This window comes from Lutra lutra, chromosome 5 (genome assembly GCF_902655055.1).
Source record: "Lutra lutra chromosome 5, mLutLut1.2, whole genome shotgun sequence".
Taxonomy (NCBI): Eukaryota; Metazoa; Chordata; class Mammalia; order Carnivora; family Mustelidae; genus Lutra; species Lutra lutra.
The window spans coordinates 54,351,747-54,378,488 of NC_062282.1; the positions used below are offsets into that span (position 1 = coordinate 54,351,747).

The 26,742-nt window shown below is 38.7% G+C and overlaps 1 protein-coding gene across 4 annotated transcripts; it reads left to right on the forward strand.

Moving 5' to 3' along the window:
• The first annotated feature begins 3,134 nt into the window (after positions 1-3,134).
• On the forward strand, positions 3,135-21,788 carry MAT2B (methionine adenosyltransferase 2B). 4 transcript variants are annotated; one of them, XM_047729004.1, is made up of 7 exons: positions 3,135-3,280; positions 11,668-11,862; positions 14,936-15,050; positions 15,251-15,403; positions 17,728-17,921; positions 18,875-18,988; positions 19,838-21,788. In XM_047729004.1, the coding sequence occupies exons 1-7, from the start codon at positions 3,251-3,253 to the stop codon at positions 20,006-20,008; spliced, it is 972 nt and encodes a 323-aa protein (XP_047584960.1). In that variant the 5' UTR covers positions 3,135-3,250; the 3' UTR covers positions 20,009-21,788. The 4 variants fall into 4 exon arrangements, with proteins under 4 accessions (XP_047584960.1, XP_047584961.1, XP_047584958.1 ...); XM_047729002.1 differs by lacking the exon at positions 3,135-3,280 and adding an exon at positions 5,536-5,694; XM_047729003.1 differs by lacking the exon at positions 3,135-3,280 and adding an exon at positions 10,989-11,034.
• Positions 21,789-26,742: the final 4,954 nt, after the last annotated feature.

Here is a 26,742-nt window from a genome sequence, read left to right on the forward strand (position 1 = left end):
CAGAAAGTTCATTTATGGCCTTCACAATCAATCTGTCTCCCCTCCCTCAAGCTAGTGTCTTTCATCATAGATAGTTTCAACTGTTTCAGAAGTTCACATAAATGGAATCATACTCTTTTATTTTAGTTTCCTTAACTCAGCACAATGATTTTGAGTTTCATTCATGCAGTTCATTTCTTTGTATAGCTAAGTAATATTCCAATACTATGAATATACCACAATCTATCTGTTCATATATTAGTGGATATTTGGCTTATTTCCAGTTTTAGGTTATTTTGAATTAAGCTGCAGTTAATATTCTTGCGCAAGTCTTTATGTACATATATGTTCATTCCCCCTGGGTAATCATCCAGAAATGGGATTACTAAGTTAAGGGTTTTACTTTATAATAAATTGCCCAACAGTTTTCTATAATGGTTGTGTCATTTTATACTCCCACTGGCAATGAATAAGCAATCTAGTTGCCAAAAATGCTCATTAGCATATGAAGTTATCAGTCTTTTTCATTTTAGCCATTCTGTTAGGTATGTATTGTATGTAACCGTATCTGTTAGGTATGGTATTGTAACTGAACTAACTTAAGTTCCCTCTTTGGTGTGTCACAACCAGGTGGAGTTGTCACACAAAGTAAACTTTATTTGCAGCAAATAAAGAGATCACAGAGAATAACTTCCAAAGCCTTGAGTCCCTAAGAAAGGGTGAATGTGGTTCCTTTTATTTAGGGTTAGGAAGAATATTCTGAAGGAAGCCTGGCATTGCATGTAGAGGCAGGCATAGGGTCGCACATGCACCTAAAAGAAACATGCTATTCATATATTATATGTTGAGTAAATGAGGCTTGTGTTCCCATTTCCTTGGGGAGAGATTTCATATAGTATTATATAATAATAGAGTATTATAATGAGGAAAAGCTAACTGTTGGATCACTTCACAGGTCAACCCATGGCCCATCTGTGCAGGTGTGAGCCAGGGTTTGAGCTCAAACTGCTCTGGGTGGTATTCAGAGGAACTCTGCCCAGTCATTCCTTATTTCTTGAAGGGTAGTTTCACTTTCCATCACAGTGTGGGTGCTATGCAGCTCCGGCAGGTCTTTTGTCTGAGCTAAGCTGCAAAGAGGAGCTTAAGGAAAAATGTGGGACAAAGGTCAGCGAGTAAGAATAGGTGAGCAGTAAAAGTCAAGTCTTGGGTCTGGCTGATGACAATGTTTCAGTATGATTTTAGTTTGCATTTCCCAGATGCCAAGCATCTTTTTACGTGATAATTGGCCATTCTTATGTCTTTGTGAAGTTATCTGTTGAAATGTGTCCCTTTTAAAAATAATTTTTTAAAAAATTACTCAGTTGTGCTGTTGGTAACTGACCTCTGTGCTTAGGGGCCAAAATATAACACAAAGATAGAGTTTGGGATAAAGAAGAACTTTACTGCTTTGCCAGGCAAAGGAAACTGCAGCAGGCTAAGGCCTTCAAAAACTGCAAGCCCCCCTACAGAAGGGGGCTAGGAGTTTTATAGGGAAAAAAGAGGATCTCGCCAATTTCGACAGGAATTGGGAAGGTGCTGCCAGCCTCTGTAGTAGTTTTCAGGGTGGTACTGGGTTCCTGAAACAAAAGGCTGAGAACAGAAGAGGGGAGGTTTGCAGAGGGAGGAGGGAGGTTTGTGGAAGAGAGGTTAAAGGATACTCAGTTTCAAATCAAGCTTTGGGAAAGCATTAGTGCAGCCATTTGATTTTTGCTTAACTTTATGCTTTAAATTTTTTTTTCATTTTAATTTTTTTAAAAAGATTTCATGTATTTATTTGAGAGAGAGAGAGCGTACCCCACAGTGAGAGAGTAAAGGGAGGAACAGAGGGAGAGGGAGAGAATCTCAAGCTTATGCCCTGCTGAGCACTGAGACCCTGAGATCATGCCCTGAGCAGAAACCAAGAGTGGATCACTTAACCAACTGAGCCACCCAGGTGTCCATTATGCATTTTAAAAAAAAGTTATTTATTTAAATAATCTTTATACCCAACATGGGGCTTGAACTCAACCCCCTCGCCGCCCCCCCACCTGAAATCAAGTCAGGTGTTCCATCAACTGAGCCCACCAGGCCCCCCTCAACTTTATGTTTTTAAGCAGTTTCAGTAGGGGTTCTTTAAATATTCCGACTATGAGTCCTTTTCATTTGTGTGTATAAAGATCCCCCCCAATCAGTTTGTGATTTGCTTAGTTATTTTCTTAATACTGTCTGTTGATGGATATAAATTTCTTATTTTGGTAAAATGTATCAGTTTTTTTAAATTGCTAGTTCTCCATGACTTAAAGATTTTCTGCATGTCTCAGAGTTTACTATGTGCTGTGTGCTCTAAGTGTCTAGAATATAAAGAGTTAAGTGTATTTTTCTTAGTTAAGTGTGTTTTTCTTAGTTCTACCTATATGGCATTTTGTTGTTGTTCTTAAATTGTTACAAAGCCATAGTCCAGAACAGTGGTTCAAAATGTAATGGAGTGTATTCATTGTCCTAGAAATTGTTAAAAGTAAGATTACAGGGCTTCACTCCTACAGAATGAGTTTTGTTTCATAGTTTCTATGGTGCAGGCAGGTTTGCAAATCATTCATCTAGAAATCTATACTTAAAGCTGCTCCACCTACCATTTTCTCAGTGCGAAGGAGGCATAATGTTAATAGAAATGACCTGTTGCATTTTAATTGTTGGGTGCTGTTACCACCAGTGCCTTTTACTATGCTTTGAAATAATTAGAAGGCACTGGGTGGAAAAGCACTGAAAAACTTTACTTAGATTCTGTTGCAATACGGCACAACTGAAAAAAATATTTCAGGACACGAAATCGACTGCACGATCTGCGTGCTTTCCAACTGTGAGCTCTTGCTTTTCTTCTGCAAGAGAAAATTGCAACTGCAATTTCACTTCACAGGAAGTTTTTTTGTTTCTGCCTTTCTTCTTCTTTTTTAAATAAACTGGTTCTCCCAATAGTTTTGCTAATGGACCCTAACTTGACATGCAATTAAACATGAAACTTCTCATTGGGTATTTTCAAGACTGCCAGGGGGAATCAGCTGCCAGTTTACTGCAATGTGGAAAACTGCATGAGATTCTGGGATTGGAATCAAAATGCTAATTTAAAAGGTCGAGTGAAGCTGAAGCTCACGTTTTTGCGTGCCTGCGCTCTCTTGAGGCAGAACAAAGACCCAGGCAGAAGAGGCAGAGGCTGAGACTCACCCCAAATCTGTTTTCCTGAGATAATTTTGGAATCATGCCTGAAATGCCGGAGGACATGGAACAGGTAAGAGCTAGCTGTTCAAGAAATGAAGCATTCTGGAGTTAGTGTCTTTAAAAAGCATCCCAGTGAATGTCTGGTAAAAACCAAAACGGTGTGTTAAAGAAAAAAAGAAGCGGGTGTCATTCATTTATTTAAAACATGTAACTTTGGGACATGAAAGGATAAACCAGTTTTAATTATTGACTCTGGGAACCAGGTTTTCAGCTAAGTCTCATTAACTGACAAAAAAAAATGCAAAACAGAACAGCAGTTTACTTTACCAAATTATTTGCAGTGATGTAGGTGAAGGTTCTATATAAGTAAGGATTTTATCTTTAATTGTGTGCTCCTGCCTTTGTCTTAGCATGAACTGAATCTGCTAATAAAACTTTAGCTCCAGGCTGCTCTCTTTGAATTTATAGACTTAGCCACCACAGGAACTTGGATATTGTATGTACAACGGTGGCATTTTTGTTCACAGAGAAACTTTAATCTTTAAAGAGAATGATTAAAAACTACACATGAACATATACCTCTAGAACTATACTCTGGTTTTACTGGGAGGTATCACACCAAATTCTCAAAGGTAGGCAAGAAAACTCTTGTTCTTAACTCTGGACAAAGCTGCTCTGAGAATCAAAAAAATAGTAATTGCATATGCATGTCCTTAAATCTTCGCACTGTACACTTTAAAAAAAAAATCAGAACGATCAGGTTGCATCACACGTCGCTTCTAGAAATTAACAACAAAAATCCCAGTTTTTAAAGAGGATTAGGAGGATCTTGAATTTGCCTCCCCTACCCACCCACGGACACTCACCTTTTCTTTGTGTGCAGATTATGAATGTTTAATGCTGGGGCAGCCCTCTCGAGGACTCTCTGAATAATGCTAAATTGATTAACAGTAACAGTTTGGGGAAAAACAAAAATCGGAAAGCGGGGTGGATGGTTGGGGGGGGGGGTCAGGCTCTCTTCCCCCACCGTTCCAAAGAAAGACTGTTTACTCGAATTAAGAAATGAGTTCTTGTTGGGGGGGGTTGAGTAGAAAGGAAATTCACGGGGCTCAGACAAAGAAAAACTTTTTCAAAAGGCTGCTTAGTCTTTAGCTCTGAAATAAACCAAAAGGGATTATGAAAATAAGGCCTTTTCAGAAAAATCCAAGCCGCGGTCACGCCTGTGGGCGACTTTTAAGGCCCGTGTCCGGCGTGTCTGGGTCATAACACTCGGGACTGTTGGGTGCATGCCCGCGGAGCTTACACGGTCCATGGCGGGTTTTTTCCTGGGTAAATTTCACAGACGTCCCAATGGACGCGGATTTTGCTGTTTTGAGCTGGGAGGGAAACCCAGTTGCCTGCGAGGTCTTTCTCAGCCTTCAGGGCTGTTGTTTCTGATTCGTGCTTTTAGGAAGCCGTGCAAGTGGTGGAGGGTCTAGCGTTACTCTGCTCGGTTTCTTCAATTTGCGGCGGTTGCGGAGGCCAAGCTGGCTTGGCCGGACCGGGCAGTTCCTGACGCGAGTGCTTCTCCAAGGGGGTCGGTAGGGTCCGGTTCCTTCCGCTAACTAAAATGTACAGTTCCCGGGTCTATTACCACAGATTCTCGTTATGTATTTACGGGTACAGTCTGAGAATCTATTTTGAAGAGGCTCCCGGATAATTCCTCCCCCACCCCCACCCCCACCAACTTTTTTTTTTTAACTGGTTAAGAATAGTTTGACTTATTTAGAATTTAACACGTACCACTTTTTAGCATCGCAGAAAGACAAAATGGGCTGTTGAGGTGTTAATGACTCAGATGCCAACACTTGTATTTTTATTCTTTGTCTTTCTAAATCTCTGGGAAAAACAACAACAACAACAACCTCCAAATTTTGCAGAGATGGAGGTCTACTGTCCTCCCTCTTCCTGGTCTTCCCCAAACCTACCCCCTGGCTTTAAAATGTTTTCTCCTACTTTATGTATTACGTGCCCAGTTGGCTCTTACGCACAGGGCAGTCTGGAAACTTGAAACTCTAGGCAATCCAGTTCAGTTCTTCCCTAGTCCAGAACAAAAGCAAAGACAGAAAAAAAGTACAGAAACAACCCCTCCCCACACAAAACTTGTATTCAGTGCCTAAGGCCAAGGCCTTTGTTTTGTGTATTCCTTTAAGAGTTGGCGAGTGGGCTGGGAGCGTACTGAACGCGCCCGCCCCCTTTCTGGGGCATCGGCTGAGCGTGGCCAATCAACGGGCGAGGCCTTGGCGGCGGAAGCCGGAAGCGGAGAGCGGGGGCCGGCCCGGACCTAGGGAGGCGGGCCGAGGGCGACGCCGCTGCGGCCCGTGGCGATCCTGGGCTGGAGGAAGTGGCGGTCGCTGCGGCGGCGGCGCAAAGACGGCGGGCATGGTGGGGCGGGAGAACGAGCTCTCCATCCACTTTGTTCCCGGGAGCTGCCGGCTGGTGGAGGTGAGGGAGTCGGCCCGGGGGTTTCGTAGGAATCGGGAATGCAGAGGGGGACGAGCCAGGTCGCGGGGGCTCGAGTGATTTACCCTGCGCATCCTGCAGAAATCCCAGCCCCTGACTCTGAATCGCCGCAGCACCTCCTTCCTAGCGCTGGTTGGAGAGGGCGGCGCCACCGAGTTTGTTTACCTCCGTGCACACCCGTCGGTGTTTGCTCTTCCAGTCCTGCGGCAGGAAGCGAGTGGGTCTGGTTTCACTCTGGTGTCTTCGGTCTTCCCTCCCGGAAACGAAGAGGGGCTTTCAGAGCTCTTTCGGTTTTGTTTTATCTCTCTGAATTTCTTCTTCATTCTTTGTTCGTATCTCTCGATCTTACCAGTTCTTATCTGAGAACGAAGGGGAAAGGGATTTTTTAAAAATAGCGGATTTGGAGATGACAGGTTACTGAAATCTTAGTGCAAGGCACTATGTATACACTTTACATGCATCATTTAATCGTCATAACAGTGAGATACTGTTTTTGCTCCATTTTACAGAGGAGAAAATTGAGGTTTACAGGATGAGCCTTCGGCCAAGTTCATTCAGTAAGCTTGGAGCCGGGATTCAGATACAAATCTCTTTCACTTTCTCAGGCTTTGAACCACTATGGAGGTTACATAAAGGAAGATTGTTACTGTGGGAGAACTATCCCAGACGTCTTCCGTCTCCATGCTTTCTTGTGTTTCATTTCTGGGCCTCCCAGCATTCAATCCACAGAATGTATCTAGGAGTGGCGAAAAGAAGAATGTTAATGCCTAGACCGATATGTCTTACGGAAATAAGAGCTGCGGGAGATGGCTGTTTTTGATACTGCAGAATTTTTATGCTTCCAAGAGTATATTTAGTGTTTCTAATCAGTTTGGTGTTTGGGGGGTAAAGTTAGGCTAGATGGACTATGAAAACTCATGTATTGTTCCTATGTGCCCTTCAAAGTACTGAATGCATAATGTTACATATTGTTTATATACGTATGCGTGTGTGTGTGTGTGTGTGTAAAGCTTAATGTTTCACAGTAGGAGTTCAGTAGATTAATGAAAATAGGTTTTCATGATTTCACTAAAAACGATACACCCTAAATCTTATTTTTTTTTTTAAGGATTCTTTTAATTTTAAAATAATCTGCACCCATAGTGGGGCTCACGCTCACAGTCCTGAGATTAGAGTGTAAAGCTGTACAGACTGAGCTGGCCAGGGGCCTCCACCCTAAATCTTGACACGTATTTTCTGCTCTCTCAAAACATGTAGAATTAAAATTCACTTGTGAGAATGAGGACTGCCTTACTGCTTACATTGAAGAAGGTGACTATGGTGGTACCTGTTAAGACTGTCTTGAAGCGGGGGCGCCTGGGTGGCTCAGTGGATTAAGCCGCTGCGTTCGGCTCAGGTCATGATCTCAGGGTCCTGGGATCGAGTCCCGCATCCGGCTCTCTGCTCAGCGGGGTGCCTGCTTCCCTCTCTCTCTCTCTCTCTCTCTCTGCCTGCCTCTCCGTCTACTTGTGATCTCTCTCTGTCAAATAAATAAATAAAATCTTAAAAAAAAAAAAAAGACTGTCTTGAAGGGTAGAAATAGGGTGACAGTAGCAGTTAGACCAGTGTCACCTAGATAGTTATGGAATCTTGAGTTTCTTAGTGTCTGGTAATGTCTACTCAGAGATCTGCCTCCAGGGGAATGTTGTATGAGAGGATCAGTTAAAGAAAGGAAGAGGAAACTGCCATATCTAAGAGGTTCTAAAAAGAGCAAAGTATTTTATTTACCACTAAAATTTAAGAAGATCTCTATTTAAATGTTACTGATGTCTCATTCTTTTTCTGGGACATTTTTTAGAAGTTAATGCAATTTCCACTTTAGTGTACTAAAGTGGAAATCACTGTCCCAGAGTAGTGTTTGACCATTTTCAAAGAGCCATTTGTATAATTACCTATAGTTTGGTGTCATTTGATTTGGTAGCATAATGAAACTTGTACCTCTACATTTATTTATATGTATTTAATTTTTCAGGAATTCTTTGGGTGACTATAAATCTGTTCACTTGTAGTTCCATACTTCTAAGAGTTTATGTAGTTAGAGGCAAATACATTCAGAGTAACTTAAAGTGATACCTCATACTGTACGTATAAGTTAAGTTTTCAGGCAAACAGTATTTTCAACTCTTTGTTGTTGTTTGGATTAACTACAGTTTCTTCATTCTGAGTTCTTTGAAGTACATGGGTATTCCTGAGTTTTCCAAGACTAAAGTATTTTATGGAGTAATAGTCCTAAGTAATTTTTTAGAGGAATAGTCCTTTTCTTTTAAAAACAAAAATAAAGGGACACCTGGGTGGCTCAGTAGATTAAGCCGCTGCCTTCGGTTCGGGTCATGATCCTGGGGTTCTAGGAGGGAGTCCCACATCGGGCTCCTTGTCCAAAAGGGAGCCTGCTTCTCTCTCTGCCTCTGCCTGCCACTCTGCCTGCTTGTGCTCTCTCTCTGACAAATAAATAAATAAAATCTTTAAAACAAACAAAAAAAACCCCTAAAAACAGTGTGCTTTTAAAAAGCTTGAGGTGGATTTCTGTTTATATATAGAAAGTAAAAAATAAATATTTTTGTTTGGCGTCTTTTAATTTCAGAGTGAGGCATATTTTATTTGCCAACCACCAAATGACAGAAATCTTGTCTTGGCTCCTGTTGTGTGACAGAAGGTGCTCATTGAGTCTCTAGAGAGAACTCTGTGAAAAGAGGAAAAATTACTTAAATAAATGAGGCTCCTTTCACTCTTCAGTCCCCTCTGTGTTAAGTGTAATATGGAAAATGTTAGAATTATAAAACTGTAAAGCTGGAAGAGCCTTAGTCATCTTATATTCACATTCCTCTTTTTACTAATGAGGAATTTGATCAATAGAGATTTCAGTAACTTCTCAGTACCACATTTCATGGCAGTATAGTTAAAATTTAATCATTATGAAATCAAATAGAAGGTCAAAGGATTAAGACAAAACTCAGTATGTATTTGGCTGGACCATAGAAGCTAGAAACAAGGGCCCAACCTTTTCCATTTGTGGGTAAAGACTGACGTTTCAGGGCTTCAGATTCCTCAGTTTGGAAATAGTATTTGCCCTGCATGTTTAATGAGGCTATTCTTATGATCAGAAGTTACGATGTAGGCTTACATAATACTGGATGGTTTTCAGATATAAGATTGTGCAGTATCATTTCCATTTTAAGAAATGCTTGCACTTCAGATCTCTGCTTTTTTTAATAAAGAAAATTCTCGAGCATTGACCTCTGTTCACTGGTTACCGTGGACTGTTTCCTCTTTTCTTCTAGGGACCTTACAAATTACCCCAGGCTTTAAGGACATAAGATTGTATTTTTTTCCATGCAACCACATTCTGTTTTAAAGTTAAGAGTATTAAATTCCCTAAGAGCCTTGCTGTCCTTGTAATTTAATGCTGTATTTCATCAAGTCTAAAATGTACTTGATTATTTGGGCTCTGATTTTAAGATGCACTAAAATGCAAAAGACACTGCCAGAGTATGACACAGTAAGAAGATGCATCTGTTTCATTCATTTAACAGGGATGTTAAAGTGAGGAAAAAGTGTGCTTTATGCAATCAGTGAAGTACGCAGAGATTGGAATCCACTGTTCAGTAACCTTTGTGTAATACATATACTTGTTCTTTGACTTTACTCTTGTTTTCCTTTTACGGGAGAAGAGGGAAGGAAAGGTAGATCTGGAAAGGTAGATGACATTTTTTGGCTTCTTTGAATAAGATAAATGTTTCTTTAGAAGAACCTTGGACTTTTCCTGGAGTTCAAGATTACACTTCTCAAAGGTCAGTTCCCAAATCACCATCTTCAGCACATTCCTGGGAACTTATTAGAAATACAAATTATCAGGACTTATCCCAGATATACTAAATCTGAAAGCCTCCTGCATGATTCTTATACATAATGAACCCTAAGAACCACCAACTAAGAACTGTAACATACGCCTTTGCTTCTTTAATGTGAAGTAATAAAAAGTGAGAAACTCAGAAGAAACCAAATCATAGCTCTTTTATATTTTCTCAGGGATCTTTATGGTATTTATCCTGTGTAAATTGTTTTCTGATTGTATCTACTAGACTTGGCATATTCTCTCTTCTTTACAAATCAGTCTTTGTAGGGCTGTTTTCTTGCCAAAATTCAAAGAAAATATTTTGCTGGCTGAAATCCTTGTTTTCATAGATCAGTTTGGCTTGGGGCCAGGTTTTACCACTGAGAGCCTAGATGATTTTTCCTTCAATTTTTAAAATGTTTGGAATGGTTGAACTAAGGAAAAAATATCTTTAAGAGTTTACCATTTTGCGGTCTCCTTTTTTTTTTTTTTTTTAATTTTATTTATTTATTTGACAGACAGAGATCACAAGTAGGCAGAGAGGCAGGCGGAAACAGGCTCCCTGCTGAGCAGAGAGCCCGATGTGGGGCTCGATCCCAGGACCCCGGGATCATGACCTGATCTGAATGAAGGCAGAGGCATTAACCCACTGAGCCACCCAGGCGTGCCCCCCCCCCCTTTTTTTTAAAGATGTTATTTATTCACTTTAGAGAGAGCACCTCTGCAAATGGGGAGGGAAAGGGACAGGCAGACTCCGAGGAGAGCCCAATCTGGGGCTCCATCACACTACTTTGAGATTATGACCTGATCAGATACCAGGTCCAGGGTCCCCCGCCCCATGCTGTTTCTGTCAGCCCTTTCATTTCAGATTTTTCGTATGGTAGGAATACCTAATTTAGGTGGCTTTTTATTTTTTTCTTCTTCTTCTTCTTTTTTTTTTTTTTTTTTTTTTTTTTTACTATTTATTTATCTCAGAGAAAGAGAGCACAAGCATGCATGTGCATACAAGCTGGAGGGGCAGAGGGAGCGAGAGAAAAAAAATCTCAAGCAGACTCCCCGCTGAGTATGGAGCCCAATACTGGACTCATTCTCACAATTCTGAGATCAGGACCCGAGCTGAAACCAAGAGTCAGAGGCCTAACTGTGCCACCCAGGCGCCTGTGGTGGCCATCTTTAAAAAAAAAAAAAAGCCTAGTGCTAAATTATTCTGCTGAACTAAGGACTAACAAAGATCTTTAGTTATTGTATGCTTGTTTAAAGTGTGTGTTTTTTTTTTTTAGATTTTATTAATTTGAGAGAGAGGGAGCAAGAGAGGGCATGAGCATGGGAGTAGCAGAGGGAGGAGAAGCAGACTTCCTGCTGAGCAAGGAACCCCATGTGGGACTTTATCCCAGGACCCTGGGATCATGACCCCAGCCAAAGGCAGACACTTAGCCCACCGAGCCACCCAGGCACCGTGCTTGTTTGAAGTTTTTGACATCTCAGAATAGGTGACCATAGCACTTGAAGTAAAAAGACTGCGAATTGATAAAATGCAATAATTTTTTTTTAAGTAGGCTGCATACCAAACCTGGGCTTAAACTTATGACCCTGAGATCAAGAGTCACATGCTATACTGACGCAGCAAGCAAAGTGCCCCTAATAAAACTTTTCTTTTTTTTTTCTCTCTCTCTTTTTTTTTTAAAGATTTTATTTATTTATTTGACACAGAGAGAGAGAGAGAGAGAGAGAGCGCGCGATCACAAGCAGGCAGAGAGGCAGGTAGAGAAAGGGGGAAGCAGGCTCCCAGCTGAGCAGAGAGCCTGATATAGGGCTTGATCCCAGGACCCCGAGATAATGACCTGAGCCGAAGGCAGCGGCTTAACCCACTGAGCCACCCAGGCGCCCCAGTAAAACGTTTTCTTAAGTGATATAATTATTGATGCAGCTTGATCTTTGTTCTAACTTAAGAATTATCTAATAAATATGGGACATGAAACAAACTACTTAGAGTGGAAGTATTTATTGAACAATAATGGTGACTAATTTTGTAGAGAGAATATTTTCAAAATACGTAATCCTTTGTTCTCCTATTCACCTTTTAGGAGGAAGTTAATGTTCCCAATAGGCGGGTTCTAATTACTGGTGCCACTGGGCTTCTTGGCAGAGCTGTGTATAAAGAATTTAAGCAGAATAATTGGCATGCCTTTGGCTGTGGTTTTAGAAGAGCAAGACCAAAATTTGAACAGATTAATCTTTTGGATTCTGAAGCGGTTCATCACATCATTCATGATTTTCAGGTATGGTTGTCTGTTTTAACACATATATAAACTATGCTAAGAATTGTCTGTAAACTATATAAACAATTGTCTGGATGGGGACGCCTGGGTGGCTCGGTTGGACGACTGCCTTCCACTCAAGTCATGATCCCGGAGTCCCGGGATCGAGTCCCGCATTGGGCTCCCAGGTCCACGGGGAGTCTGCTTCTCCCTCTGACTTTCTCCTCGCTCATGCTCTCTCTCACTGCCTTTCTCTCAATAAATAAATAAAAATCTTTAAAGAAAATTAAAACAAAACAAAACAAAAAAAACAATTGTCTGGATGATTTAGAAAATGTTCTTGCTCTCAACCTATTAAGAGCTCTATACTTAAGCTCTAACCTATTAAGCAGCAAGAGTATGCAGTTGACCCTTGAACAGTGCAGGGCTTAGGAGTAATGATCCCTGCATAGTTGAACATCTATGTATAACTTTTTACTTCCTCAAAACAATTGCTAATAGCCTACTATTGACTGGAAGCCTGGTTGATTAACACATATTTTGCCGTATGTGTTATATACTATATTCTTATAATAAAATAAACTGTGGAGAAGAAAATGTTACTGAGAAAATAGATTTATGGTATTTTATTTATTTAAAAATATCCGCATATAAATAGACTCGTAATTCAAACCCATGTTCCACGATCAAGTGTATAGTGCACTTTTTTTTTCTTTTAGCATGGCAAAGTATATGCAGTCATTCAAAAGATTGCGTTGAAACACAGGTTGACAAAACTTGGGAATTAAAAAAAGCATTTTATAAAAAGCTTATGTTTGTGAGGTTCTCTTGTTAAATATGACTTTCTATGCAAATGCCTGTTTAATATTATCTGTAAACCCATAACACTGCAAAGTAGATATAATCATTTCCATTTTAGAGATGACAAAGGCTCGGGTTAAATAACTTGTTGACCATTGCTGTAGTAAAGTTACTGAAAAATTTAACTTTTGTTCTACCTCTGATCAAATTGTGAGAGTTAAAGTTCTTTTCAACAATGTCCAAGGGACACCTGCATTAGTCACTTGGGGAATTCATTATTTAGATCTCATTTCCAGAAATTTTAAGTAAGTCTGTATGGGGCCCAGGACATTGTAAGATGCACCAGATTATGCACATTCAAGTTTTTTTTTTTTTTTAAGATTTTATTTATTTATTTGACAGAGAGTAATCACAAGTAGGCAGAGAGGCAGGCAGAGAGAGAGGAGGAAGCAAGCTTCCCGCTGAGCAGAGAGCCCGATGCGGGGCTCGATCCCAGGACCCTGAGATCATGACCTGAGCCGAAGGCAGCGGCTCAACCCCTGAGCCACCCAGGCGCCCCGCACATTCAAGTTTTAAAGCAACTCTAAGATTATGCTTCCTCAGCAGTTGTTAAGAATGGAGATAGTCCGGCATGTTTGTGTGTTAGCCCTGCCTGTCAGTAGTTTTACCGAATCTTCACCTGGGTTCATCTTCTCTGGGAAGTAGATACCCCTCCTCCCTGTGCATTCCTATATCTTCAATTTAGTTATTATTATTATTATTTTTAAGTAAGCTCTAGGCTGCGCATGAGGCTTGAACTCATTACCCCAAGATCAAGAATCACATCCTCTACTGACTGAGCCAGCCAGGTGCCCCATTCCTCTGTCTTGATATATGTCACATACTACTGAAACAGTCTCTTTACATATCCTTCTTTTCCAGTAGATTATGAAATCCTTGCTCCTTGCACAGTGGTTAGTATACAGGCAACAAACTAAATGAATAGTTAACATTTTGTTGTTGTTGTTTAAGATTGGATTTATTTGACAGAGAGAGAGAGATCACAAATAGGCAGAGGGGCAGGCAGAGAGAAAGAGGGAGAAGCAGACTCCCTACTGAACAGGGAGCCCAAGATGGGTCTCAGTCCCAGGACCCTAAGATCATGACTTGAGCCGAAGGCAGAGGCTCAACCCACTGAGGCACCCAGGCGCCCAATAGTTAACATTCTTTAAATGGTTGATATAAGAGATTTGAATTTATCTATTTAACTTGAAATTGGTATTCTTTTACCATAAATTATTTAGGTCATATTAATTGTATAAATGTTAAGCTCTTTTCTCCCATCCAAATTAGAGAATAAAGCTTATTTTGATGGAAAAATAATAGTTGTTGACATTGTGTTTATTTGGTTTTGCCTAGAGATTACTAAATTGCTCTTTCCTTTTCGGGGCCTACACTTATTTATTTATTTATTTATCTGTCTGTCTATCTCTTAAAGATTTATTTATTTATTTGAGAGAGAGAGATCACAAGTAGGCAGAGCAGCAGGTCGAGAGAGTGAGGAAAGCAGGCTCCCTGCTGAGCAGAGAGCCCGATGCAGGGCTGGATCCCAGGACCCTGAGATCATGACCTGAACTGAAGGCAGAGGCTTAATCCACTGAGCCACCTAGTAACCCCACCTACATTTATTTTAAGGAAGTTTGAAATTTGGAAAGGAGAAGCATGACAAAACTATTATAGCAATTCTAAAAAAAAAAATTAAAAAAAAAATAGGGGCGCCTGGGTGGCTCAGTGGGTTAATGCCGCTGCCTTCGGCTCAGGTCATGATCCCAGGGTTCTGGGATCGAGCCCCGCATCGGGCTCTCTGCTCAACAGGGAGCCTGCTTCCTCCTCTCTCTCTGCCTGCCTCTCTGCCTACTTGTGATCTCTGTCTGTCAAATAAATAAATAAAATATAAAAAAAAAAATTAAAAAAATTATAGCGATTATTTACTTGAAGGAATGTTGATTTAGCAAACTTTTTTTATGAATTGAGTTACTGTTGGAAGGCTGTGGTTCCCCTGTTTTATTCCTTTTGGGTTAAAATACATCAGTGGGGTGCCTAGGTGGCTCAGTGGGTTAAAGCCTCTGCTTTCGGCTCAGGTCATGATCCCAGGGTCCTGGGATCGAGCCCCACATCAGGCTCTCTGCTCAGCAGGGAGCCTGCTTTCCTTCCTCTCTCTCTGCCTGCCTCTCTGCCTACTTGTGATCTCTGTCTGTCAAATAAATTAAAAAAAAATTTTTTTTTTTAAAATACATCAATGTTTACCTTCTAGCCCCATGTCATAGTACACTGTGCAGCAGAGAGAAGGCCAGATGTTGTGGAAAATCAGCCAGATGCTGCTTCTCAGCTTAATGTGGATGCTTCCGGGAATTTAGCAAAGGAAGCAGGTAATGAATGATGACTTTATAAAATCTTTGCAAAATATTAAATAATTGCTGAGTTTATAAAAGTCAAAGGTTTCTAAATCGCTTAGAAGAGATTTGTTTATATATGATGAATAAGCTATTATAAATGCCAGTGCAGAGTGATGTTATGTAATAATTTGATAGATTATTTTATTTCTTTTATGTCTGTCTGTCTTTTTTAGCTTTAATTGGAGCGTTTCTAATCTACATTAGTTCAGATTATGTATTTGATGGAACAAATCCACCTTATAGAGAGGAAGACGTACCAAGTCCCCTAAATCTGTATGGCAAAACGAAATTAGAAGGAGAAAAGGCTGTCCTAGAGAACAATTTAGGTAAGACAAATATCTTTAGCTCCTGATAGTTTTGATTGTTTTGAGGATTCCTTTTATGATATTGAGAAACACACACACACACGTATGTATATATATACATATATATATATGGTATGCTATATATGAGACATACAAAATTTTGAAAAAATTAGCATAAATCATTGGAGGAAAAATTAGAGAATGTAGTTAATAAAAATGAAAAATAAGAATTTTAGAAATCATGATGAATTTATGAATCCTTGCAGACTTTTTCCAGTATTAGTATATACATGAATGTCACTGTATAGGGGCACCTGGCTGGCTTAGTCAGTAGAATATATAATTCTTGATGATCTTGGGGTCGTGAGTTCAATCCCCATATTGGGCATAGAGCTTAGATTTTAAAAAATGTTACTGTATAAAGGACAGGAATCTTATAGTATAAATATTTGTAATATACTTTCAAAAAACAGGTCTGTATCATTTCTCCTAGATAGAGGTATTTGTTATTTTTTGTACAATTTTTAAATTTATTTATTTCTTTTTTTTAAGATCTGGAGAGATAAGAGGGTTGGGGGGAGGGGCAGGTGGAGAAGGAGAGAGAGAATCTCAAGCAGGCTTCATATCCAGTGTGGAGCCCAGGGCAGGGCTTGATCTTACAACACTGAGATCATGACCTGAGCCAAAATCAGGAGTCAGATGCTTAACTGACTGAGCCACCAAGGTGCCCCAGGTTTTGAATTTCTGTTTGTATGGCTCTTCTTTCCCCCTATATGTGTTTGTGTATATACACACACATATATGTGCTGAATATAAAAAGTAATACCCTTATTGGAAAAAAAAATAAATCAAAATTGTAAAGGGTAGAAGTTCTTTTATAATCTTGCCTCTGAGAAGCACCAAATGTGGTTAGGTATGAAAGCATTTTTTGTGAATTTTCTAAAAACGGAGGATTTCGTTTTATAATCTGGTCCCTCGAATATTTGTCTTTCACTACATATTGAGTCATCTCTGGATTATCTTTTCCTATCAGTGGTGCATAGTATACTTGATTTAATGATTCCTTGCACTGCCTTAGACTATACAGTCTTTGAGAAGCATCCTGTAGTGTAGATTCCATGCTTATGGCATTTAGATTTCCAGGTGGGTTTTTTTTCCCCTTTGGTATTATAAATTATCCTGCAGGAATCATCCTTGAATACATATCTATACGTGGTTATCCAATATGTTAATTTAATTAAAAAGTTGTTAATTTTCAGTTAAAGTGTTCATTATCCAAAGCCTGTTGTAACTGCTCAGTAGGGGCCTACATAAAATCTGAAAGCTCATAATTCCTTAATCAGTGGTTCCAAGAATAATGTGGTGAAACACTCACATAACTTTTATATAGATTCACCACTTGTTAATGTGTCGTGGTTGTATGTGTGTGTGTTTTTCACCGAACTTGTTGGGAATTAGTTTAAATTCACCCCAAAATATTTCACCATGCTGTTTATCTTTTTTAAAAGATTGATTGATTGATTGATTTTGGGGTGGGGGGGAGCAAAGGGAGAGAATCTTTAGGCACATTTCCCACCAAACACAGAGCCGTATGTGGGGCTCAGTCTCACGACCCTGAGATCATGACCTGAACCGAAACCAAGGGTCAGACACTAAACTGACTAGGCCTCCCAGGCACCCCTATGCTATTTATCTTCTAAGAAGAATGTTCTTTACATAATTACAGTGTAGTTATCACACTCAGGAAATTTAACATTAATATGGTGTTATACTATAATGTATCATCTATGTAGGAATTTTCCCACTTGTCCCAATAATGTCCTTCATTGCATTTTATTTTTTAATCTAGGATCCAGTCAAGGATCACTCATTGCATTTAGTTGTCATATCAGTTTAATTTGTTCATTATTATGACTGTTAAAAATAAAATATAAAAATACCCCAAATGACAGAGACCTTTAAAAATACTCAGTATAATATTTGTTAAATGGGCGTTATTATAGGTGAACTATGTCATTTTGGCATATTGCAAGTTTTCTACAACAGTATTTTTTTTAAATTTTTATTTTTTTTATTTGAGAGGGCGTGGGTATGCAAGCACAAGCAGGGGGAACAACAGAAAGTGAGGGAGAAGCAGGTTCTCTGCTAAGCAGGGACCCTGATGTTGTGGGGCTCCATCCCAGGATCCTGGGATCATAACCTGAGCTGAAGGCTAATGCTTAACCAAGTGAGCCACCCAGGCATCCCCCTTTGGCAGTATTATTTAAGTCTACATACTTTCATTTAATATCAAGATTTAAGAACCAGTCAGCTTTAAAAAATTACCTGTTTTTATTAATTCCTAGGAGCTGCTGTTTTGAGAATTCCTGTTCTGTATGGAGAAGTTGAAAAACTTGAAGAAAGTGCTGTGACTGTTATGTTTGATAAAGTGCAGTTCAGTAACAAGTCAGCTAACATGGACCACTGGCAGCAGAGGTTCCCTACACATGTCAAAGATGTAGCTACTGTATGTCGCCAGTTAGCAGAAAAGAGAATGCTGGTGAGAATCTTTGGAAGGAGGAGTTCTTAACTGCCATCAACAAGTGAACGTCAAAGTGTTTTTGTTTCCTTTATTATTATACATAATAATATATATCTTTATAATAATATAAATAAATGCAAGTTTTTTTTTTTTTAAGATTTTATTTATTTATTTGACAGACAGAGATCACAAGTAGGCAGAGAGAGAGGAGGAAGCAGGCTCCCTGCTGAGCAGAGAGCCCGATGCGGGGCTCAATCCCAGGACCCTGGGATCATGACCTGAGCCGAAGGCAGAGGCTTAACCCACTGAGCCACCCAGGTGCCCCAATAACTACAAGGTTTTATGTAAAACTTTTTTCAAACTACAGGGCGACCAAATGAAAGTAGTTTGCAGATAGTGGGCTATATTTGTGAATAGTAAAAATATTATGCTCTTGTGTTTGAATTTTTTTCTCATACACTATGGACTCTGTCTCTGACTAGAATATTAATAGAAAAGTGAGAGTGATTGATTTTAGGATGTTAATAATAGTTTGTAGTTTTTTAACATATAAAAATGTATATTTTAAATATGTACTATGGAACTATTTAAGGATATCATGCCTAATTAGCTCATACTGCAAAATGGTTCTGTTACATTTTGATTTAGCTGAGGATAATTAGAAATACTCATTAAATTGGCCTGTGTTTCTATAAAAATCTGTAATCATTCTTAGGATTCCCACTAAATAAAATTTGGAGCCATTTATATTTTTATTAAAAAAAATTCTTAGGCCTAAATTCTAGAAATTGTTTCTCATGCTTAGCTGGGTATATTTATAGGAATTTGATTTTAGATATCTCCTGGGGAGCATTCTAGAAAGGAGGGATGCATTTTAATTCCTGCACTTTTAAATTAGTTTTTTTGTCCAATCTGTTATTCCACTCAACTCAAAAAGTTGAAACTTTTTTGAATTTTTATGTCGTTATTAGGATCCATCAATTAAGGGAACCTTTCACTGGTCTGGCAATGAACAGATGACTAAGTATGAAATGGCATGTGCAATTGCAGATGCCTTCAACCTTCCCAGCAGTCACTTAAGACCTGTAAGTACATGGTGTTTTATTTTTATTTTTATTTTTTTTAAGATTTTATTTATTTATTTATTTGTCAGAGAGGAAGAGAGAGAGAGACAGCACACAAGCAGGGAGAGAGGCAGGCAGAGGCAAGAGAGAACCAGACTCCCCGCTGAGCAAGGAGCCCGATGCGGGACTCGATCCCAGGACCCTGGGGTCATGACCCGAGCCGAAGGCAGCGGCTTAACCCACTGAGCCACCCAGGCGTCCCGTACATGGTGTTCTTTTTTTTTTTTTTTTTTTTTTAAAGATTTTATTTATTTATTTGACAGACAGAGATCACAAGCAGGCAGAGAGACAGGCAGAGAGAGGAAGGGAAGCAGGCTCCCTGCTGAGCAGAGAGCCTGATGCGGGGCTTGATCCCAGGACCCTGGGATCATAACCTGAGCCGAAGGCAGAGGCTTTAACCCACTGAGCCACCCAGGGGCCCCAGTACATGGTGTTCTAAACCTCACTTGTTGAAAGCCCAGATCTGTCACTATATTTGTTTTTTTTTTGTTGTTGTTTGTTTTGTTTTGTTTGTATTACTGAGAAAACTTTTCATGTTGCTTTAGAAATACTGGGTAACTTCATTTTTGGGTACTAATTAAAGTGAACTTGTAAGTTGGTGGTTTATATTGTTACTTACCTCTAAATTATCCTGTACAAGGAAGCCCATGAGTATTGGTGAAGTTTATAGGAAAAGTCTTATCTTGATTATTTGTATTTTTCCAGGGATCAGATCAGATGTGCAGTTAAGGGCAAAGTGAAATAGAGACTATAAAACTGCAACATAGATGTATTTATTTTTAATTTTTTTGTTTTTATTTTTCTTTAAAGATAACTGACAGTCCCGTCTTAGGAGCACAACGTCCAAGAAATGCTCAGCTTGACTGCACCAAATTAGAGACCTTGGGCATTGGCCAGAGAACACCATTTAGAATTGGAATCAAAGAATCACTCTGGCCTTTCCTCATTGACAAGAGATGGAGGCAAACGGTCTTTCATTAGTGTATGTGCAGTTTTTGGTTTTTTTTAATTGAGAAGTATAGTATGTGGCACTTTTTAAAGAAAAAAGGAAATAATTTTGTATGAGTGCTCTTTAATTGTGACTCATGATCTTTCAGGTAAATGATGCTCTTGCACTAGTGAAATTGTCTAAAGAAACTAAGGGCAGTAATGCCTCAGTTGAAGTAATGATTTTTCTTTTTATCATTTTGTTCTGGCTTAACTTTGTTTGAGTATAGTAAATTATGATTCTTAAATATTTACAAGCCAGGATGAGACAGATCTACTGTAGACTTTCTCTAGGATGAAATGCATTATTCATTCCTATAACCTCTACATTTTCAGGACTTTTGCAACTGTTGACCTTTTTTATGTTTTAAAGTGAGTTAAGTAGTACAAAAATCATTGGTGTTCATTATTTGCATTGCTTGAGCTCTGATCAAAATGTTTGAAGAAAGAAACTTTATTTTTGCAACTTACATGCAGTTTTTAAGCTTGAAATATTTCAACGTGTTATGTATATTGGAACTCCTGTAGCCTGATGCCTCCTGCTTTTGTAGCAGTGTATGGTGAGCAATTGACAGAGAGTGTGTGTGTATGTGTATGTATTTTTTTAATATGTGTAAAACTGTCCTTTTCACTCCATGTCACTAAGTGATATTTCATATCTGTGGTTATACTAATAATGATGGGCCTTGTAAGTCTTTTGGCCATTCAAGAGTAATAAATATGTACTGTTGGCATGGTAACGCTTAGTTTTCTTTTATTTACTTTATAACCATAAGGACCACGTATCTAAACTCACTGTTATTTGTTGCTTTAATTTTTAAAAATTACATTCTTATGTAACATCTGATGCATATAAGAAAATACAGTTGATATCTATTGAGATATAAATAATAAAATGGACCCTGGTGAACTCTGCTTGAGACCTAGAATGTTACAGATACTGTATCTACTTGTGCCATCTGATTGTTTTTTAAAAATAACTATGTAATCTTGCCACATGTTTACGTAGGATGTTCCTTCTGAAGAATGCAGAGTATTTGAATGTATTATCTATGCAGAGTAACATTGAAGTGACCTTAGCCTCAAGGATATTTTTGGTCCTTAATAAGGAATCAGCATGGTAGAATCAGGTGTATGACTTGGCTTCTACTGAGGGTTCATTGTGAATCCTGGTTTTCTGATTTCACTTCTGGGGTATCCTTTCCCTAGGTTATGATTTTGTCATCCATTGGACAAAAAGTACTTCTAAAAAAAAGTATTTCTAAGTTCCTAATTTACTTAGAGTTTTAGGTTTAGAAAGAATCAGGTTTTGATGATTTGTTTAAAGGACCAATTCCCACACCATGTTATATTTTGTAATTAGGGAAATTTTGGTGGTACCTAACCCCTAACCTGGACTCACTGAAATAGAATTTCTGGAATTGAGACTTGCTAATTTAATTTTAAATTTTCTGTGGATGCTTCCAAAGTAAGCAGCCTGGTACTTGGATTTGGCAACCACTGGATTAAAGCTCCTTTTTTTTTTTTTTAAAGTTATTTAATTGCACATAGGACAAAACTGAAAAGTTTCAGAGTAAAAAATCTTTCTCATTCTTCTCTAGCTACTGATTTTCCATCTGTGGGAGAAATCAATGTAGATCAGATCCTGGTATGTTTCTGCAGGCACTCTGTATAGTAAGATAAGAATACACTCATTACATGTGTATGTCACCATCCCTTCTTTATACAAATAGCATCATAAAATAAAAATTTTTCTGTGCTTTTAAAAACTTTATATGCCTTAGAGTTTATTCCAAATTAGTTATAAAGAATGTCTATGTTTTTTGTTTTGTTTTGTTTTACTATTCACTTTGAAATTTCAATCCTTTTTCTTTTTTTTAAGATTTTATTTTTAAGTGATCTCTACATCCAACAAGGGGCTTGAACTCACAACCCTGAGATCAAGAGTCATGTGCTCCACTGATTAAGCCCATCAGGAGCCCCTGAAATTTCAATCTTAACAGAAAAGTTGTCATAATAGCACAAGAATGTCTGTATTCCCCTTCCATAGTTCGCAATTATCAACATTTAGCCACATTTATCCTATCATTTTCTCTTTTCTTTACATACACAAAGTATTTTTTTTTTCCTGAGCTGTTCAAGAGTAAATTGGAGACATGATTCCAAGTCACCCACCTGCTATATAAGCATCAGTGTATAATTCTTAAAAATCAAGATACTCTTCCACATAACCCCATAATATAACCGTCAGAATCAAGAAATTAACATTGATACACTATTATCTAGTCCACAGACCCCATTCACATGCATTGTCTCAGTAATGTCCTTTATAAGTCTATCCAGTCCAGGATTATTTGTGGCATTTCTTACCATTTTGGTTAGGATTCAACCTGCAACAGTTATTCAGTGTTGTGTTCTCTTTCATGATCTTGACTTTTTCTGACATCTCTCTATAAAAGAAATTCACATTGATACTTCAATGCCAATATCGCTCCATTCTTTTCTGTGCAGCTCCATTCTCTGACGTGAGAAATCTAGTTCCTGTAATTCTTAATATCCTTACCACTTGGCTCAAGTTATCTATAAGAACCATTCTGATCACACAGTTTTTCTGCTACCCTCATCACAGACCTCCATGAGCCAATTGAGCATCTCTGACACCTGGGCCATGGCCCCGATGACAGTGACCATGACAGTTACTGTACCTAGTTGAGGCCACTCTTTCCCTCCCCAAGCCCACACAGTGTACTGCACCAACAGCCACAGGAGCTACCACAAACCTACCTGCAGAGCACCAAAGGGAAGGAACTAGGTATTCTTTGATGGTGGTATATATATCAATGAATGAACCACAATTTATTTAATTATTAGTTTCTTTAATGATGGACTTTAGGTTGTGTGGAATTTTAGAGCATGCTTTTAATGAGCCCAATGTATAAAACATTCAAGTTTGTGAGACCTTATGTTCTACTGTATATCCACAGATCATAACCAAAAGCTCATAGGAAGCTGAAAGGAAAAGAGCTTGATCAATCAACCTGAATGTGTGAAGAACAGAATGTATCTTAAATATTTCTCAGACTATTTTTGTTACATGTTTAAACCACTGTCCTATGTAGTTAAAGGTATTTGCTTATTTTGAGTTTTAATATAAAATAATAATCATTTGAGACACTTTCAGCAGGAAATAGGAAACATTCAACTGTCCATTAAAACCTTTGGGATAAATTACTGTTAGAGTCTAAATTCTGTCTCTTTGCAAACCACATCATATCATTAGCCTTAAATAAGGCAGTAGATTTTACTTCAACTGTGTAGATTAGTCAAGAGAGAATTTTCTAACTTGAGGACCGTATTAGGTGTAGCAAATAAGAAACAGCCAAATCTGATTTCGAATGTGGTTCTACCTCTTGCTTCTGGCAAGTTAATTTTCCTTTGAGTTTCAAGTTTCCTTTTAGGGTTAAGTGGGAGTAATATTATCTATTTCACAGGTTATATTGTGGAAATGCCTAGAGCACAGGTGATTAACAGAAAGTAGCAGTGGACTTACCAAGTGCCTAGAGGAAGAGCTTGGGGGTGTGTGGAGGAGCCTGTGCTTTTACACTCTTGAGCTAGCTGTACTTTCTGACATAAGACAATAGGAGTTTTCCTCCATAAGTAGAATTACAAGTGGGTTTTTTTTCATGATTTTTTAATATTTTCTGAGTTTTCTATAATGAGCATTTAATATTTTAGAAATAAATTTTAAAAGATTTTTATTTATTAGAGAGAGTGTGCAACTGAGGGAGGAACAGAGGGAGAGGGATAAGTTGACTCCATGCTGACTCCCACAACCCGGAGATCATGATTCCAACCGAAATCAAGAGTCAGACACTTAACTGACTGAGGCACCTGGGAGCCTTTAAAAAATTTTAAAGAGGATAAATTATTCCTGTAACTTCTTTAGCCTAAGTACTTCTGAAATTCTGTATTTTGCCATGCAAATGAATTGAATTTATATGTTCCTAATTGTAAATTGAATTTAAATGTACCTAATTCTATCTCTAGAAATTGGATGTTAAAATTCCTGTATTTGTAATTGGTTTATTTATCTTTAAATTTTTATTTTTTTTAAGTAGGCTCTGTACCCAACGTGGGGCTTGAACTCAGTGACCCTCAGGCCGGGACTTGGATGCTCTACTATCTGAGCCAGCTGGGTGTCTTCCCATACTCTTTTTTCCAACATTTGTAGGCGGCGTTTTGTTTTGTTTTTGTTTTCTATTTTTATTTTTATTTGTTTATTTAAAACACAAATATTTTAATTTCATCTTTAATCCAAATTACTTATTCATGAGAGTTCTGTACATAGCAGGAATTTCGTAGCTTCTATTTTAAATTATTTTTTAATTGCTGTGGGTTTTTTAAAAAAAAATTTATCTTTTATTAACATATAATGTATTAGCCCCAAGAGTATAGGTCTGTGAATCGTCAGGCTTACACACTTTCCAGCACTCACCATAGGACATAGCCTCCCCAATGTCTATAACCCGACCACCCTCACCCTACCCCCCTTCCCCCAGCAACCCTCAGTTTGTTTTGTGAGATTAAGAGTCTCTTATAGTTTGTCTCCCTCCCGATACCATCAGTTTCATTTTTTTCCTTCCCTACCCCCCAAACCCCCTACTTGGCCTCTCAACTTCCTCATATCAGGGAGATCATATGATAATTTTCTTTTTCTGATTGACTTATTTCGCTCAGCATAATACCCTCTAGTTCCATCCACGTAGTTGCAAATGGCAAGGTTTTGTTTCTTTTGATGGCTGCATAGTATTTCCTGTGTGTGTGTGTGTGTGTGTGTGTGTGTGTGTGTGTGTGTGTGTGTGTCACATCATTTTTATCCATTCAGCTATTGATGGACATCTATGTTCTTTCCATAGTTTGGCTACTGTGGACATTGCTGCTATAAGCACTAGGATGGACATGCCCCTTTGGATCACTACATTTGTATCTTTAAGGTAAATACCCAGTAGCATAATTGCTGGGTCATAGGTTAGCTCTATTTTTAACTTTTTGAGGAAACTTTGTGCTGTTTTCCAGAGTGGCTACACCAGCTTGCATTCCCACCAACAGTGTAGGAGGGTTCCCCTTTCTACACATCCTCACCAACATCTGTCATTTCCTGACTTGTTAATTTTAGCCATTCTGACTGGTGTGAAGTGGTATCTCATTGTGGTTTTGATTTTATTTCCCTGATGCCGAGTGATGTGGAGCACTTTTCATGTGTCTGTTGGCTATCTGGATGTCTTTGCAGAAATGTCTGTTCATGTCCTCTGCCCATTTCTTGATTGGATTGTTTGTTCTTTGGGTGTTGAGTTTGATTAGTTCTTTATAGATTTTGGATACTAGCCCTTTATCTGATATGTCATTTGCAAATATCTTCTCCCATTCTGTCAGTGGTCTTTTGGTTTTGTTGACTGTTTCCTTTGCTGTGCAAAAGCTTTTGATTTTGATGAAGTCCCAAAAGTTCATTTTTGCCCTTGCTTCCCTTGCCTTTGGCGATGTTTCTAGGAAGAAGTTGCTGGGGCTGAGGTCGAAGAGGTTGCTGCCTGTGTTCTCCTGAAGGATTTTGATGGATTCCTGTCTCACATTGAGATCTTTCATCCATTTTAAGTCCATTTTTATGTGTGGAGTAAGGAAATGGTCCAGTTTCATTTTTCGGCATGTGGCTGTCTAATTTTCCCAACACCATCTGTTGAAGAGATTGTCTTTTTTCCATTGGACATTCTTTCCTGCTTTGTCAAAGACTAGTTGACCAAAGAGTTGAGGATCTACTTCTGGGCTCTCTATTCTGTTCCATTGATGAATGTGTCTGTTTTTGTGCCAGTACCATACTTTCTTGATGACAGCTTTGTTAATAGAGCTTGAAGTCCGGAATTGTGATGCCACCAACTTCAGCTTTTTTTTTTTTTTTTTTTTTAAGATTTTATTTATTTATTTGACAGAGATCACAGGTAGGCAGAGAGAGAGAGAGGGAAGCAAGCTCCCCTCCGAGCAGAGAACCCGATGCAGGACTCGATCCCAGGATCCAGAGATCATGACCTGAGCCAAAGGTAGTGGCTTAACCCACTGAGCCACCCAGGTGCCCCAAACTTTGGCTTTCTTTTTCAGCATTCCTCTGGTTATTCCATACAAATTTTAGGATTATTTGTTCCATTTCTTTGAAAAAAATTGATGGTATTTTGATATGGATTGCATTAAATGTGTAGATTGCTTTAGGTAGAATAGACATTTTCACAATATTTGTTCTTCCAGTCTATGAGCATGGAACATTTTTCCATTTCTTTGTGTCTTCCTGAGTTTTTTCCATGAGTACTTTATAGTTTTCTGAGTACAGGTTCTTTGCCTCTTTGATTAGGTTTATTCCTAGGTATCTTATGGTTTTGGGTGCAGTTGTAAATGGGATCAACTCCTTAATTTGTCTTCTGTCTTGCTGTTGGTGTATAAATGCAGCTGATTTCTGTGCATTGATTTTGTATCCTGATACTTTACTGAATTCCTGTTATGAGTTCTAGCAGTTTTGGAGTGGAGTCTTTTGGGCTTTCCACATAAAGTATCATATCATCTGCAAAGAGTGATAGTTCGACAACTTCTTTGCCGATTTGGATGCCTTTAATTTCTTTTTGTTGTCTGATTGCTGAGGCTAGGACTTCTAGTACTACGTTGAATAGCAGTGGTAATAATGGACATCC

Excerpts from the sequence above, each read along its gene's own strand:
- MAT2B (XM_047729002.1), top strand. The coding sequence starts at position 5,632 with ATGGTGGGGCGGGAGAACGAGCTCTCCATCCACTTTGTTCCCGGGAGC. Across the intron at positions 5,695-11,667 it reads GGAGCTGCCGGCTGGTGGAG|GAGGAAGTTAATGTTCCCAA; the intron begins GTGAGGGAGTCG and ends TTCACCTTTTAG. Across the intron at positions 17,922-18,874 it reads TAGCAGAAAAGAGAATGCTG|GATCCATCAATTAAGGGAAC; the intron begins GTGAGAATCTTT and ends TGTCGTTATTAG.